The following is a 13,806-nucleotide window of genomic DNA, read 5'->3' on the forward strand; positions in this document are numbered from 1 at the left end:
GAGAGGTGGGGTGGCAGACGCCTGCCAGTTCTGTGTCACTTTTCTCGTTTGCTCAGGCTCCTGGGACGGCACCACAGACTGGGGCGGGGGCAGGGCTGAAGCAGCAGACATTTGTCATCTCACAGTCCTGGCTGTCAGTCCAAGGCCAAGTGTCACAGGGCTGGTTCCTCCTGAGGCCCCTCTCAGTGGCTTGTAGGTGCTGTTCTTTCCCCATGTCCTCACCTGAGGCCTCTCTCCGTGGCCTGTAGATGCCACCCTCTCCCTGTGTCCTCACCTGAGGCCTCTCTCCGTGGCTTGTAGATGCCACTCTCTCCCTGTGTCCTCACCTGAGGCCTCTCTCCATGGCTGTAGACATCGCCTTCTCCCTGTATCCTCACGTGGTCATCCCTCTGTGTGTCATCTCCTCCTCTTATAAGGACCCTATTCAGATTGGATTAGGGCCCATTCTAATGGCCTTGTTTTAACTAAATTACCTTTTAAAAGGCCCTGTCTCCAAATATAGTCACATTCTGAGCTACTGGTTAGAGGTTAAAGATACGAATTTCGAGGGAGACAAAATTCAGCCCATAGCAACTGTCACCTGCTTCAGGATTCCTTGTCGGCCCCTGTGGCTGCAGGACCCTGTCAGAGGTGGTTCTCTAAAAAACATTGTTTTCCTAAGGTCCTTCCAGACCTCTGGAGTCAGGCCCTGCCCCAGCCTGAGCTTGAGTGCCATGCACTCGTCCCCATCGTCACTTCGGGCATCCTCTTTAGGGCTGCATTCCTCATTGTGGCACCCCCAGCCCCTTGGGGCATATGGGCGATGAGTGTGGTGAGGATCAGTAGGTGGCAGTTTGAATATTCACGCCATCAAACCTCTGTTTGGGACGAGGCTGGGCAATGCGGTATCAACTTAAGGTTGACTTGAAGATACGAAATAAATTTTACCAGGTGCAGATTTCGCAGAAACTGTGGAGATGGTCCTCAGATAACAGAAAGTTAAGAAGCACCATTCTAGATAAAGGCGCTTGTCCTAGGGGCGGAGCTGTTTGGGGCTCAGGAAGCAGCTCTTAGCGGCTGTCGTAGGCTAGGTTTGCTGTGATCCGGCCCCTGTTTAACCCAGACGGACACCTTGGCCAAGAGAGATTTCAGCATTATCTATTATGTCTAAATTGTTACAAGGAGAAGGTGTTCGTATGTTAGCTGTGTAACTGAGAGCTAACTGATACGACTAAAGGGGCAGGCAGACACAGGCCGGGAGAAGCCAGTCATCCTAAAGGTTCTGGAAAGGTGGTTTTTGTTCCTCAGGCTTTGCTCCTGGTGTGTTCTGGGCCATCTGGGCTCTCCCTGGGCAGTTGTTGCCGTTCCCTAGGGCATGATTGAGTCCTGGTTGTCCAGAGCTGACTCTCCCACCCTTTTCCAGTGTCAGGATTTGGTGAGACCTGGAAAGGGGTTCCTCCTCCCGTGATGATGTGGAGGAAGGGCGGATGGATTGCTTTGGCTGTGACCCAGTAGAGCGGGCTCATGTGCGCACAGGAGTGGGGAAGGCCCAACACGCAGGCCTGGCCTGATTCCCAGCCTGGTGGTCTCCCTGGAGGTCCCGGCGATGCTCTTCCCAGGGCACCGAGCACTGGGCTTTGAGATGGGAGTTTAGGTTCCACAGGTTTTGGGAGCTACAATAGCCTTAATCTGGTTTTCTGACTCCTTCTTTCCTCAATAATGCTGACTGTAGAGGGGAGGCTGTTGCCCCTCGGTATCTGTAGGGATTGGTTCTAGGACTCCATGTGGATACAAAATCCGTGGATGTTTAAGTCTCTTACTTAAGATGATGTAGTGTTTGCATGTAACCTACACACATCCTTCCGTATACTTTAAGTCATTTCTAGACTACTTGGAATACCTAGCACCTAGGAATGCGGTGGGAGTTTGGGGAATAAGGGTAAGAAAACCTGTACATGCTCCGTACAGATGCTTTTTCCCTGAGTATGTTTTGATCTGCAGTTGGTTCAGTCTGCGGACGCAGAGCCCGCTGACGTGAAGGGCTGGCAGAGCTTCAGTTTGGGAGGCAGATGCTTCTGGGATTGCTCAGATTTGGGGCAGCCTGTGGTTTTGGAAGCACAAAGAGGTCCTTTCTCGGCAGGCTGACGTCATGGGAGCTCCAGCCTTTTTGAGAGCCCTCCCGTGTGGGGTCACTGCCTGGGCGTCAGCCTGGCCGTGGCCAGGGAGTCGGTTGGTGCTTGCTGGCGAGCTTCAGAGAAGGTGCCCTGCCTGCTGCTGAAAGAAGTCTCCTCTTCATATGAGAAGCTTTTGGGGTTAAAAATGTAGTGGTCATTCATTATAGACAACAGAGGGAAGTGAGAAAATCCACCTCACGGGCTTTCTACCCAGAGACAAGCACTTTAGTCATATCAGTTATCTCTCAGTTACACAGCTAACATATGAACACCTTCTCCTTGTAACAATTTAGACGTAATAGATAATGCTGAAATCTCTCTTGGCCAAGGTGTCCGTCTGGGTTAAACAGAAAGTGTCATATACGGCAGTGGCAACTACGATAAAAGAGTAACTGCAAGATGTAAGGAAACCATGTGGTGTCCTTGGGCTGAGGGGAGTGCATGAGGAAGGATGGACCTGGAAGGGGACCCTCCGAAGCCGGGGTTCAGACCTCTTGAGAGTAGGTGTGGTTTTGCCCACAGGAATGCAGAGACGTTCACTGGCTTCCCTGGGCTGCGGTTGGTTTGTGGTCACTGGGTAAGCAGGAGGCGACCCTCCCGGGTGCAGCAGGCCCAGGCTGTGAGCAGGCAGTGGCGTGGTCCTGCCGAGGGAATTCGGTGCCAGTGTGGGCAGGTGGCCTTTGGGCACTGGTTTCCACATTGAGGACTGTGGGAAGCTGGGAAATTTTCAGGAGGTCAGGCTGTGGCTGTAGGTCGCCTGGGGACTATGTGTCTCGGACAGAGCGTGTCCAGATGTGCTTAACACCACACCCCGATCCACCCCGTAGCATCCGGAAACCGCAGGGGAGGCTTGCCCTCCTGCCGTGTCCCTCCACCTGCCCTCCTGCCGTGTCCCTCCACCTGCCCTCCTGCCGTGTCCCTCCACCTGCCCTCCTGCCGTGTCCCTCCACCTGCCCTCCTGCCGTGTCCCTCCCCTGCCCTCCTGCCGTGTCCCTCCACCTGCCCTCCTGCCGTGTCCCTCCACCTGCCCTCCTGCCGTGTCCCTCCACCTGCCCTCCTGCCGTGTCCCTCCACCTGCCCTCCTGCCGTGTCCCTCCACCTGCCCTCCTGCCGTGTCCCTCCACCTGCCCTCCTGCCGTGTCCCTCCACCTGCCCTCCTGCCGTGTCCCTCCACCTGCCCTCCTGCCGTGTCCCTCCACCTGCCCTCCTGCCGTGTCCCTCCACCTGCCCTCCTGCCGTGTCCCTCCACCTGCCCTCCTGCCCTCCTGCCATGTCACTCCACCTGCCCTCCTGCCCTCGTGCCATGTCCCTCCACTTGCCCTCCTGCCCTCCTGCCATGTCCCTCCACTTGCCCTCCTGCCCTCCTGCCATGTCCCTCCACCTGCCCTCCTGCCATGTCCGTCCACCTGCCCTCCTGCCGTGTCCCTCCACTTGCCCTCCTGCCCTCCTGTTGTGTCTGTCCACTTTCCCTCCTGCCCTCCTGCCATGTCCCTCCACCTGCCCTCCTGCCGTGTCCCTCCACCTGCCCTCCTGTTGTGTCTGTCCACTTGCCCTCCTGCCACGTCCCTCCACCTGCCCTCCTACCATGTCCCTCCACCTGCCCTCCTGCCACGTCCCTCCACCTGCCCTCCTGCCCTCCTGCCATGTCCCTCCACCTGCCCTCCTGCCGTGTCCCTCCACCTGCCCTCCTGCCCTCCTGCCATGTCCCTCCACCTGCCCTCCTGCCGTGTCCCTCCACCTGCCCTCCTGCCGTGTCCCTCCACCTGCCCTCCTGCCGTGTCCCTTCACCTGCCCTCCTGCCATGTCCCTCCACCTGCCCTCCTGCCATGTCCCTCCACTTGCCCTCCTGCCCTCCTGCTGTGTCCCTCCAGCCCCTCCGCTAAGAAAGCCTCACCTCCTGTTCACTGTGGATGAGACGCTGAAAGGGACCCTGCCCGTTGTGGCAGAGTGCGTATCGAGGAGGATATCGGGAGCCGAGAGGAAGTTCGCTGATCATTGGCACCACCAGTTTGGGTCTCACTGGAGAATAGCCACTCTATTCAACTGGATATTTTGGTGTTTTCCTTCCAGACTTTTCCCTGTGTAATTTCAGGCATTCGTAGTTACCTGGGGAAACAGTTGCTTTGTTCTTCTTTGACGTATACATGAAGCATTGCGATTTTCACTCCGCAGCCTGCCTGTTCACGCAGCCATGTCTTCTTACCCTCTCCATTTTCATATGGACTTTCTAGGGGGATGAGCTGTAGCCACGTGTCACATGTGGCTGTGGAGTACTTGACACGTGGCTGTTGCCACCGAAGAACTGAGTGTTGAATTTTGTTGCATTGAAATTTTCATGAAATAGCCGCCGGTGGTCAGTGGCTCCCGTGTGGGACAGCGGGTGCAGGTCCCCTTGCTGAGAAATGTTTAGGCCATTCCCCTTGTTGACCTCGTGCACACACGGACGTGTCTCAAGGAGGCTGCTGAGCGTGGGAAGTGCTGGGTCTCACGAGGGTCCTGACAGTGGCAGCGTCTGCCCGCCTGCCCCTCATTGCCTTCTGCTGCTGCTGGCCACAGTACAGGAGTCGGTTCTGTGCTGAGTTTCTGTAGCTATGAGTATATCACTTACCTGTGTTTTTTCACACAGCTTTTTTTTTTTAATATATATCAGGGTGACACTTTGCATATGTTTCAGGTGACTCTAATATCACAACATGGTTTACTTACAGCCTCAGTGGACGTTTCAGTTTCTTCTATTTCTCTTTGGGTGTTACAAAGACCACTGAGATGAACACCTTTGTGTATAAAGCGATTTCTGTGTCTGGGATTATTTCCTGTGGCTGGATAGATAGGACGGGAGATGGGGTAGGAAAAAATCAAATCCCAGAATAAGAGGGTGTGAGCATTTTTGGGCTGCAACAGCCACGGCTGCTGGCCTGTGCTTCTGAGCGCGTGTGTTCCTTGCCCAGCACCCGCCGAGGCCCGAGTACCAGTCTCCGTTTCTGCAGAGCGCCCAGTTCCTCTTTGGCCACTACTACTTTGACTACCTGGGGAACCTCATCGCCCTGGCAAACCTGGTGTCCATTTGCGTGAGTGTGGATTTGCCCCAGAGCTGGCGCGGAAGTGCCGGTTCCCGCCCACCTTGCAGGGGAGCCTGCCCCTCCTGCCTCGCCCAGTGCTGTGCTGGGCCAGCCGGCGAGCCCTCTGTTCTGGCGTTGCAGGTGTTCCTGGTGCTGGATGCAGATGTGCTGCCTGCTGAGCGTGATGACTTCATCCTGGGGGTAAGTTCTGAGCTGTCCACCTGTCAGGGCCAGGGTGAGGCTGGGCAGTGCTGGCAGCCCTGGGGCCCAATGCTGGGTGCCTCTTCTGCCCCTTTCAGATTCTCAACTGCGTCTTCATTGTGTACTACCTGTTGGAGATGCTGCTCAAGGTCTTTGCCCTGGGCCTGCGAGGGTACCTGTCCTACCCCAGCAACGTGTTTGACGGGCTCCTCACCGTTGTCCTGCTGGTAAAGTAGGCGCATCCGAGGCCAGCCTCTCCTGGGCGGGTGGGTGAGCGCCACCTGGGCTCTGTGCTGGCCCATCTCAGGCCTCTCCTGAGGACTAGAGGCTGTAGGAAGGTGGGCTTCTGCTCTCAGTGGTGAGGGCTGGCTTCCCTGCTGGCCGAGTTGCTCAGTGGGCAGCCGGTGGGGTCTTTAGGAGGCTGGGTTTCTACTGCATCCGAGTGTCATGGGGGGTAGGCTGCCACTCCCGACCCCCAGGGGAAGCCCTGAAGGACTTGTAGCCCTGGCCAGCGACTCCAGCCCGGGGAACAGCCTCTTAAATGTCACTGATAGACGGTGTGACCTCAGCATGGGTGGAGCGAGGGGCCAGGGGGCTCTCAGGCACCAGGGTGTTCTCGGGAAACGCTTACACTTCCTTTCCCCAGACCCAGTGGGAGTGAGGGCATGCCACACTTGGTGTGTGTGTCACAAGCAGCCACATGAGAGTGACGTTTGCTGTAGCCAGCAGGCCCCTCGGCACACGGGTGAAGAGAAATTTGAAAAGGGCCCTGCAGTCTGTCCTTGACTCAGTATCTTCTCTGCCACCTCTGCCACCCCAATCTGTGCAGTCCCCCGATTCCTGAGGGCAGGGTGTCTTTCCAGCTGAAAGAAGTCCCGACATCTGGAACCAACCCGTGGGGTCCAGGACCAAGCTCTGATTTCTCCCCAAAAGCCCCTTTTGGGGAGAATGTGTTAGAGATGAGCTTTATAATAATTCCTTTAAGGGCCGCCCAGATTAGTGTTGCTGTAGCGAAGCCTTCTTTTCTTTTGTAATTAAAGGTTTTGGAGATCTCAACTCTGGCTGTGTACCGATTGCCACACCCAGGCTGGTATGTGACTGGGCAGAACCGAGGGCGGCTACAGCAAACAGCACCACCACCCAGCGCCCCTGGGAGGGTCTCAGTGGTGTCCAGGGGGCTGGGTCTGCTCTGACTCTAGGGCAGACCCCGTGATGGTGGAATGGGTGGGCCGATCCCACAGCAGAGGCTGTGTCGGGGCAGGGCCCTGCCGTCGCTCTGGGGGTCCTCTCTCCAGAAGCTGGCACCGCGCAGGCTGTGGAGGGAAGCCGTTGTTCCCCCTTGGAGATGGCCTCCAGGGCGGCAGTGGGCTCCCCCTCCCAGCACACATGCTGGGAGCTGGCAGCAGAGATGCCCCTGGCTCAGGTCTCAGGGGACCTGTGACCACTGGGATTCGGCTGGGCCCCTCTGCTGGCAGGAAGGTCCTTGGGATAGCCCCTGCCTCACAGTGTGATCTTGAGTCATCGCCTCCCACTCTGGACATCACTTTAGCCTCCTTAAAATAGTGGAGCCAGGGGCCTGGGGCTCACTGAACTCTGAGGCTGTGTGCTGATTCCCCACTGCCCAGGGTTCTGGCCATGAAGAGACAACCTGGGCAGGGACCCTGGAGCCTCGTGGCACCGCAGGGCCGTCAGCCAGGCTGCTCTGCCCTGAGAGCGAGGCTCTGGTGTGCCCATGATGAGACAGGAAGGGTGGGGCACGGGGCCCAGCGTGCCAGCCTCGGCCCTGTGGTTAGGCCGGGCTCCTTGGGTCTCTGTGTGCTGTGTCATCCACCCCACTGCCTAGGGAGCAGCTGGGAGTCACTTGGTGGGGGTGGGGATGGTGGACAGCAAGAGCCTTGCTATTCCGTCAGCTCCCTAGGAAGCCCCCCAGAACTTAGGAAGGCAGGCAGTGCCACTGTGCTGTGCTGTGGGGCTGGCATTGCCTCGTCTTTCATGTGCACTGAGCATGCCCGCTGCACTTTGTTCTGAGTCATTACCTTGGGGGGCTGACACTGTGGGTGAGAATGGGTTTGAGTTTCAACAGAAATGAAAGCATGGAAAGACCATGAGGGATGCCAAGCGGGGCTTGGGTCAGGGATGGGGTCAGGGTCAGGGTCATGGGACAGGAGGTAGGCGATGGGGGCAGGAACCAGGGGATGGGGCCGGCGCAGGAGACCGGGGCAGGAGACATGGGCTCATGCAGTTCTGCTGGGGCCTGAGCTGGAGCAAGTCTCAGTGTCTGGAACCTCCATGCCCTCCCGTGTGGACGGAGGGTCTGTGTAGAAGGAGGGCTGCGGCCTTCCTGCGAGGGCTGGCTGGGAAGGTGTTGGGGGGATGGGGGTCGCTCCGGGGCTGCAGGTGGAAGCGGAGCAGTGAGTAGCCCAGGCCCCGCCCTCTCGCCACCCTGCAGAGGCTTTTCTGCTCGGTGTTGGCTGTGGGGTGCACTCCCGTCATGCCCTGTTGCCCTCCCTGCGCCTCCGTCCAGGAACCCGCGCGTTTCCTTGTCTCCTCCCTGTGGGGCTCCTGGGCTCCTCCCAACCCGCCTCCCGTGTCTCTCCCCAGGAGGCCGGAGATGCTGGGCCTGCTGTCGCTGTGGGACATGACCCGCATGCTGAACATGCTCATCGTGTTCCGCTTCCTGCGTATCATCCCCAGCATGAAGGTGTGTGCCGGCCCCACCCCCACTCGCCCCACCCTCCTGGGTCATGCTGCTGCGTTGCTCCAGGGTGGGTGAGCCTGGGGCAGGAAGGGCCCGAGGACTGTGCCCGTCACCCTGGGCTCCCTGGCTGCACCCTCAGCTCTCTGCCGTGCTCTTGTGATGCTGGGGAAGGGTCATTAGAAGCAGGAGAGCCCAGCCCTGCATTTCTGGGTTGGGAGAGGAAGGCGGGCAAGGGCGTGGTGGGTGCTATGCTTTGGCCAGTGGCAGGAGCTCCTTGGGGCTGGAGCCCTGGACACCAGCGCTCCCCCAGGTCTCTGAGGTTCCCAGAAAGGCCTTTGCCATGGCTCCCAGGGTGCTATTAATGAGGGGCAGTGGTACCCCTGGCCAGGGAGCTCGTTTCCAGGATCCTCTAATGCGGGCGCAGGTGGCTCATGACCATCTCTGAGGGCTGGTTTCTCTTAATGCACCGGTTAGGAGCAATGGGCACCTTAAAGGGGCAGGCAGGCAGAGGTCGGGGGTCTGGGCCTTGCTGCTCCTGGCACCATGTCCTAAGACCCATGTTCTGAGTGTCCAGGTCCCTCCTCTGTCCCCGTTCATCCTTCCTCTGAGCTGTGCACCTGTCCCACCTGACAGTATGTCCCACTTGAAGGCAGCTCAGGGGTCCTGAGCCTTCCTAGGGGGCTGCTGTGCTGGGACCTTCATACGCACACACACGCGCACACATGTTCACACATAATTACAGCCATACAGGCACAATCGTACATATATACAATACAGCCAAGCACACGTGATCTCACACACAACCACACATGTGACCATGCACATGCATATACACACACAATCACAGGCACACATGATCATACACAGTCACACATATACAATCATGTTTGGATACAATACACATCATCATGCACATACACAAGTACATTAATACACACGCACCCCCACATCACCGTATGCACAGATAATCACATGCAAATATCCATGTGAACTCGTGTCCGTGTAAGACGCATGATCGTGTGTGCACACATCGCATGCAGATATCCATGTGAACTCGTGCCCGGGTAAGACGCATGATCGTGTGTGCACACATCGCATGCAGATATCCATGTGAACTCGTGCCCGTGTAAGACGCATGATCGTGTGTGCACACATCGCATGCAGATATCCTTGTGAACTCGTGCCCGTGTAAGACGCATGATCGTGTGTGCACACATCGCATGCAGATATCCTTGTGAACTCGTGCCCGTGTAAGACGCATGATCGTGTGTGCACACATCGCATGCAGATATCCTTGTGAACTTGTGCCCGTGTAAGATGCATGATCGTGTGTGCACACATCGCATGCAGATATCCATGTGAACTTGTGCCCGTGTAAGATGCATGATCGTGTGTGCACACATCCACAGTAAGGCCTCAGTGCTATCCACAGGTTCTTGGAAACTGTGACTTTAAGGGAAATGGCGCACAGCAGACCCTGCAATCATGCCGTTTTGCTTGAAGTCGCAGTTTCCCAGGACCTCTCACGTGAGTATATACATGCTCACGATGACACGCAATGTGTGCACACGTACATGCTGACTGGTCTCCACTGTGGCGTTCAGCTGTGTTGTCTAATTTGGATTCCTCAGGTGGATTGATGGGGCTGATGTGAAGGCCTTTCTCCCGGCTAGGCTGTGATGAGGAGGAGCGGCTCTTTGGAGCCGGGGCCTCCCTGCTGGTTCTCAGAGGCCCCTTCTCAGACTCAGTTCCTGCAGGTGCTCCTGCCACCTCTAGCTCTGCATTTCTTTGGCGTCTCCAGGCCACAGAGTAGCTGACCCACCTGCAGTGGGTTGGGAGGCAGAGAAGGGCCTCCCACAGGAATTTGAAGTCCGTGCTTGAATGAGGCTGGGGTGGAGGTGTTGGGATGCGGGAGTGGGTGAGTGAGTGCGTGCGGGTGGCGATGCAAGCGTGTGCGAATGCGTGTGGGTAGATGTAGGTGTTGGGGTGCGAGGGTGTGTATGGGTGGACGTGGGGGCCTGACAGGCTGTGTGGGTGTGTAGAGGCGTGTGGGGGTGGCTGTGGGTCCAGGTGTGTGTGTGTGGGTTGGTGGTCATTGGCCTGCCCCATCTTGCCTTTCTGTCAGGGTCAGCGTGGTGGGCCGGGATGGGGTCCCCTCAGTGGGGCCAGGAGGAGTAAGGGCTGTGCTCTCTTCCTGTCCTCAGCCGATGGCCGTGGTGGCCAGTACCGTCCTGGGCCTGGTGCAGAACATGCGTGCGTTTGGCGGGATCCTGGTGGTGAGTCCTAGGCTGCTGCTGGTGGCGGGTTATGCACTGGAGTGGGAGGCTGGGAGGCTGGCGGAAGGCAGTGCCGGGCCGGCTCACTGCTCTGTCGGTAGGAAGGTTCTTGGGTTCGGACGGCAGCAGGTTCCTGAGGCCAGGGAAGTACAGGGTCGGGGTAAGAAGCCAGAGGCATCCCCTTCTTTGTACAGCAGGGAGCTCGGGTGGTGTGGCTGGTGGCCCTGCCTGAGTGAGCATCCTTCCCTCCCATGGCAGAGACTGTTTGGTAATTTTTGAGTCTCTCGTGTTTTCTGGGTTGTGGATCTCGTTGAGAAAGTAATGACAGAAATTTAAGAGGCGCAGGGCTTTGCTCCAGGGACCCCAAAGCCTGCACAAGCCCTGGGATGAGGACTTGGTCGAGGCTCCTTTCTTAGAGGGATTTCAGGGACTCACAGCCACATTTGCTGAGCGAGAACTGTGGGACGCCCCGGCCCCTCCCCGGGGGCCAGCCTTCCAGCTGAGGAGCCCATCTGCTCTGCCTGGTGGCCGGGCTTGGGCAGGAGAGGGGCCTGTGACCAGGCAGGCCCCAGATCCGCGCCGGGCAGAGTGACAGGAGGCGCCCTTTGCAGGAAGCCCGGCCACACTTCAGGCAGTTTTGCCATTTTATTCTGACCACCTTGACGTAGGGACCACTGGGGTGAGAAGGTGTCTCTGGGGCCGCAGGGTGCTCTGGGCTGGACCCCAGCTGTGCCTCGCGCCTCTGGAAATAGACGCTGGGAAGAGAATCTTGCCTCAGGTGCTGTCTGCCCAGCCCCCTAACTTGCACAGCAGAGGAAACTGAGGCCCAGAAAGGGGACCAGGTTAGCCCAGGCGTGTACCCCTTCCACTCTGCTGACACATGTTAGGGACAGGCCTGGGGTTGGCGGGCAGCCTGTCCCCTAACTGTGGCTGCCAGGGTACCTGGGGGCAGGGCCCTAATTCCCTTAGGAGCTCCATGACCACGCCTGCCTGAGCCCCACTGTGTCTGTGGACCCGCCAGCCCTGGGGGAGACCAGCTGCGTGTGTTTTGAAGTAGCAGCCAGGCTGGAATCCCAGCCCTGGGCAGAGGGTCCTGGCCTCACAGTCATCCTCTGGCTTTGCGGTTCTGTCTGGGGAGGGGGGTGGCGGGTGCACCCATGGGTGGGGCTGACCAGTCCCCGGCTCCTGGCCCGCTAGGTGGTCTACTACGTATTTGCCATCATTGGGATCAACTTGTTTAGAGGCGTCATTGTGGCTTCTCCTGGAAACAGCAGGTGAGGTGGGGTCCGAGGTGCCACAGGGAGTGTCTCAGGGGTGCTGGGGTGGGCGGGAAGCCTTGGCGGTGGCCTCAGTGGGCTCAGCATCTCAGGTTGGGAGGGTGTTCTCCCAGTTCCTTCGTCTCCTCCCTCCACCCCCTTTTCCCCACCCCCAATTTCCACCTCCGCTCCGCACCTCTCCTAGGAGCCCTTGCCTGGAGTCTGCTAAACACATTTCTCGTGGCCTGCTCAGAGCAGCACTTTCCCTGCCCCCTGAGCCTCTGTATCCCAATTTGGACCTTCAGGCCAGGCTGAGCACGCCAGCAGAGGAAAGGGGTGTAAGGTATCAGGCCTCAGAACCTGGAGCCCCCGCCCCTGACCCAGGTGTGTTGTGTTCCCCAGCCTGGCCCCTGCCAATGGCTCGGCGCCCTGTGGGAGCTTCGAGCAGCTGGAGTACTGGGCCAACAACTTCGATGACTTTGCGGTGAGCCCTGCGCCCTGTCCCAGCACCCTGCTCCCCGGGCTCCTCCCCTCCCCACCTCCTGGGCCCTCCTGGACCGCTGGTCTCTGCCCCCGCAGGCTGCCCTCGTCACTCTGTGGAACTTGATGGTGGTGAACAACTGGCAGGTGTTTCTGGATGCGTATCGGCGCTACTCGGGCCCGTGAGTCCTCGTCTCCCTGACGGCAGTGATTCTCCGTGCAGCCTGGGGGTTCCCTCACCTCCGGGCACGCTGCATCTGCACTGGATGCCCGGAGCGTGGCTGGGACGGGGACTCGGGCCTTGACAGGGAAGTTGGCCAGCGTGGCATCCTGGCTCGCCTTGTCCCTGCCCCCTGCATAGCCACATCGTGACTCTCAGGATGGTGGCCAGTGACTCTGGGTTTACACCTCCTGGAGGTCGTTGGTGTGTTTGGGGCTTCTGAGGAATTCCATGGGGGTGGGGGAGCCCCGGGAAGGCTGAGTGAACGAGATAGTTCAGCTCTGAGCTTGAAGAACTCAGACTGGCCCCAGCTGATGGTCCTGGGTTTTAATCCCAGCACCGCCTCCTGCTGGCTTAGCTACCTCGGCAGCTTGTTGCACGTTTCTAGGCCTCAGTTGGGTTGTTTCTGAGATGGAAATAGTAACGCGCTCTGCATCATGGTGTGTGTGGGCCGGCTGCCCGAGAGCTGTCCTGGCCACGCAGCAGTGGTGTTTGTATCGAGTGCTCTTGCTTTGCTCATCGTGGTTCACAGGGTGGGTCTCTGTCCTCCGCAGGTGGTCCAAGATCTATTTTGTATTGTGGTGGCTGGTGTCGTCTGTCATCTGGGTCAACCTGTTTCTGGCCCTGATTCTGGAGGTATCAGAGATCCCCACCCAGGCTGTTCTCCATGGTCGTTTGTTTCTAATTCACTTTCGATGGGCCTGAGGCCACCGGCCGGGCCTGCCTGGAACTTTGATGGGAGAGTCGTGCTGGGTTAGGCGGGTCCTGAGTGAGGCTGAGCCCCTCCCGTGGGGCTCAGTGCTGCCCGCCCTGGCTGCTGGGGCCTTGGGGAGTGCTCCTGACATCTGGGCTGCTGGGGCCTTGGGGGGTGCTCCTGACATCTGGGCTGCTGGGGCCTTGGGGGGTGCTCCTGACATCTGGGCTGTGGGGATTCTCAGGCCCCGAGGTCGGGCTGAAGGAGGGACTTGGACATTGGCTCCAGGAGGAGCCAGCAGCCTCGTGGGGCCTGTGCCTGGGTGTCCAGGGTGAATGGCTCAGCCCCCTCAGTGGGTGCCCTGTGGCTGACCCTGGAGGGGCCGGGGATGGGGCAAGGCTGCTTTCACTCGGGGCCCACACTCACTGGCCACTCCTCCTGCTTGCCAGAACTTCCTTCACAAGTGGGACCCCCGCAGCCACCTGCAGCCCCTTGCTGGGACCCCAGAGGCCACCTACCAGATGACTGTGGAGCTCCTGTTCAGGTGTGTGGGTGGGGAAGGCGCTTCTGTCTGGCCCCCTGGGATGGGAAGCCAAGAGCTGGGGGGTGGAGGGGTTGAGGCGGCGGGCAGGCCCTGATGACTGTCCTCCCCCTCCGCCCGGTTATCTGGCTTTGGTCCTGTGCTCTAGGAGAGCAGCTCAGAGCCGGGATCGGGGGGGCTTCTTCTTCCTGCCACTGGCGTCATAGCCTTTGTCCTGCTCTCCTGCTC

General features: G+C 58.7%; 1 protein-coding gene across 9 annotated transcripts in view; it reads left to right on the top strand.

Moving 5' to 3' along the window:
- The window catches only part of TPCN2 (two pore segment channel 2), an 88,531-nt gene that overhangs the window by 24,222 nt on the left and 50,503 nt on the right, over positions 1-13,806 (top strand). For 8 of the 9 annotated variants that reach the window (XR_004665148.3, XR_010113359.1, XM_063608207.1 and 5 more), the window contains 11 exons: positions 5,102-5,221; positions 5,354-5,413; positions 5,512-5,640; positions 6,454-6,503; positions 8,015-8,114; positions 10,316-10,387; positions 11,585-11,661; positions 12,046-12,127; positions 12,223-12,305; positions 12,898-12,979; positions 13,487-13,581. Coding sequence is in view for 7 of the 9 variants with exons in the window: in XM_063608207.1 (XP_063464277.1) it covers positions 5,102-5,221; positions 5,354-5,413; positions 5,512-5,640; positions 6,454-6,503; positions 8,015-8,114; positions 10,316-10,387; positions 11,585-11,661; positions 12,046-12,127; positions 12,223-12,305; positions 12,898-12,979; positions 13,487-13,581 (950 nt within the window). In the remaining 2 variants the exon portion in view is untranslated. The remainder of the gene's footprint in view (positions 1-5,101; positions 5,222-5,353; positions 5,414-5,511; positions 5,641-6,453; positions 6,504-8,014; positions 8,115-10,315; positions 10,388-11,584; positions 11,662-12,045; positions 12,128-12,222; positions 12,306-12,897; positions 12,980-13,486; positions 13,582-13,806) is intronic. The other variant, XM_063608209.1, reaches the window with a different exon arrangement.

This window comes from Pan paniscus, chromosome 9 (assembly GCF_029289425.2).
Source record: "Pan paniscus chromosome 9, NHGRI_mPanPan1-v2.0_pri, whole genome shotgun sequence".
NCBI classification, from domain to species: domain Eukaryota; kingdom Metazoa; phylum Chordata; class Mammalia; order Primates; family Hominidae; genus Pan; species Pan paniscus.